The following is a 580-nucleotide window of genomic DNA, read 5'->3' on the forward strand; positions in this document are numbered from 1 at the left end:
ATGTGGGGCCCCTCGAGAAGGGGCCCTTCGCAGGGGCCTCTGAGGGAGGTCCTCCACAGGGGCCCCCAGAGGGGCCCCCCCTGGGGCCCCCAGAGGGGGCCCCCATGGGGCCCCCACACGATGGTGGTGTTATAGAAGGAGTTTCGATGAAGCCAACAGCTGGCGAGGGGCCCCTCACCGGGGGCCCCGCTGAGAGTACCCTTGAGGGGGCCCCTGGAGAGGGGCCCCTCGAAGAAAAGCCAGCTATTGGGGGGCCCCCAGAGGGGGCCCCAGCGGGGCCCCCCGCAGGGCCTCTAGAGGGGCCCCCAGAGGGGCCCCCAGAGGGGCCCCCTGGGGGTTCTTTGGTGAGATATTTGTTTGCGTGGATGGTATTGAATTGGCAGCGAGTTGTTTGTTTAGGGTTTAGCATTTTGCTGCTGCTGCGGGCAGCAAGAGGCCTGCTGCTGCTTGCTGCTCCTGCAGCACCAGCTGCTGCAGCAAGAGCACTCACTGCAGCAGGTGCAGCAGCAGCAACAGCAGCAGCAGCAGCAGCAGCAGCAGCAGGAGCTGCAGCAGCGACAGAATCTAAACTGGCCCTCGC

At 66.0% G+C, this 580-nt stretch overlaps 1 protein-coding gene across 1 annotated transcript in view; it reads left to right on the forward strand.

Moving 5' to 3' along the window:
- Positions 1-104: 104 nt before the first annotated feature.
- EMH_0078260 (uncharacterized protein) overlaps positions 105-580 on the forward strand; it is a gene marked incomplete at both ends in the record, with an annotated part of 667 nt that continues 191 nt past the window's right edge. The window contains 2 exons of the mRNA XM_013499970.1: positions 105-344; positions 463-578. Of these exons, the coding sequence (XP_013355424.1) occupies positions 105-344; positions 463-578 (356 nt within the window). The remainder of the gene's footprint in view (positions 345-462; positions 579-580) is intronic.

Source organism: Eimeria mitis, genomic scaffold, assembly GCF_000499745.2.
Source record: "Eimeria mitis Houghton genomic scaffold, Emh_scaff4883, whole genome shotgun sequence".
Taxonomy (NCBI): Eukaryota; Apicomplexa; class Conoidasida; order Eucoccidiorida; family Eimeriidae; genus Eimeria; species Eimeria mitis.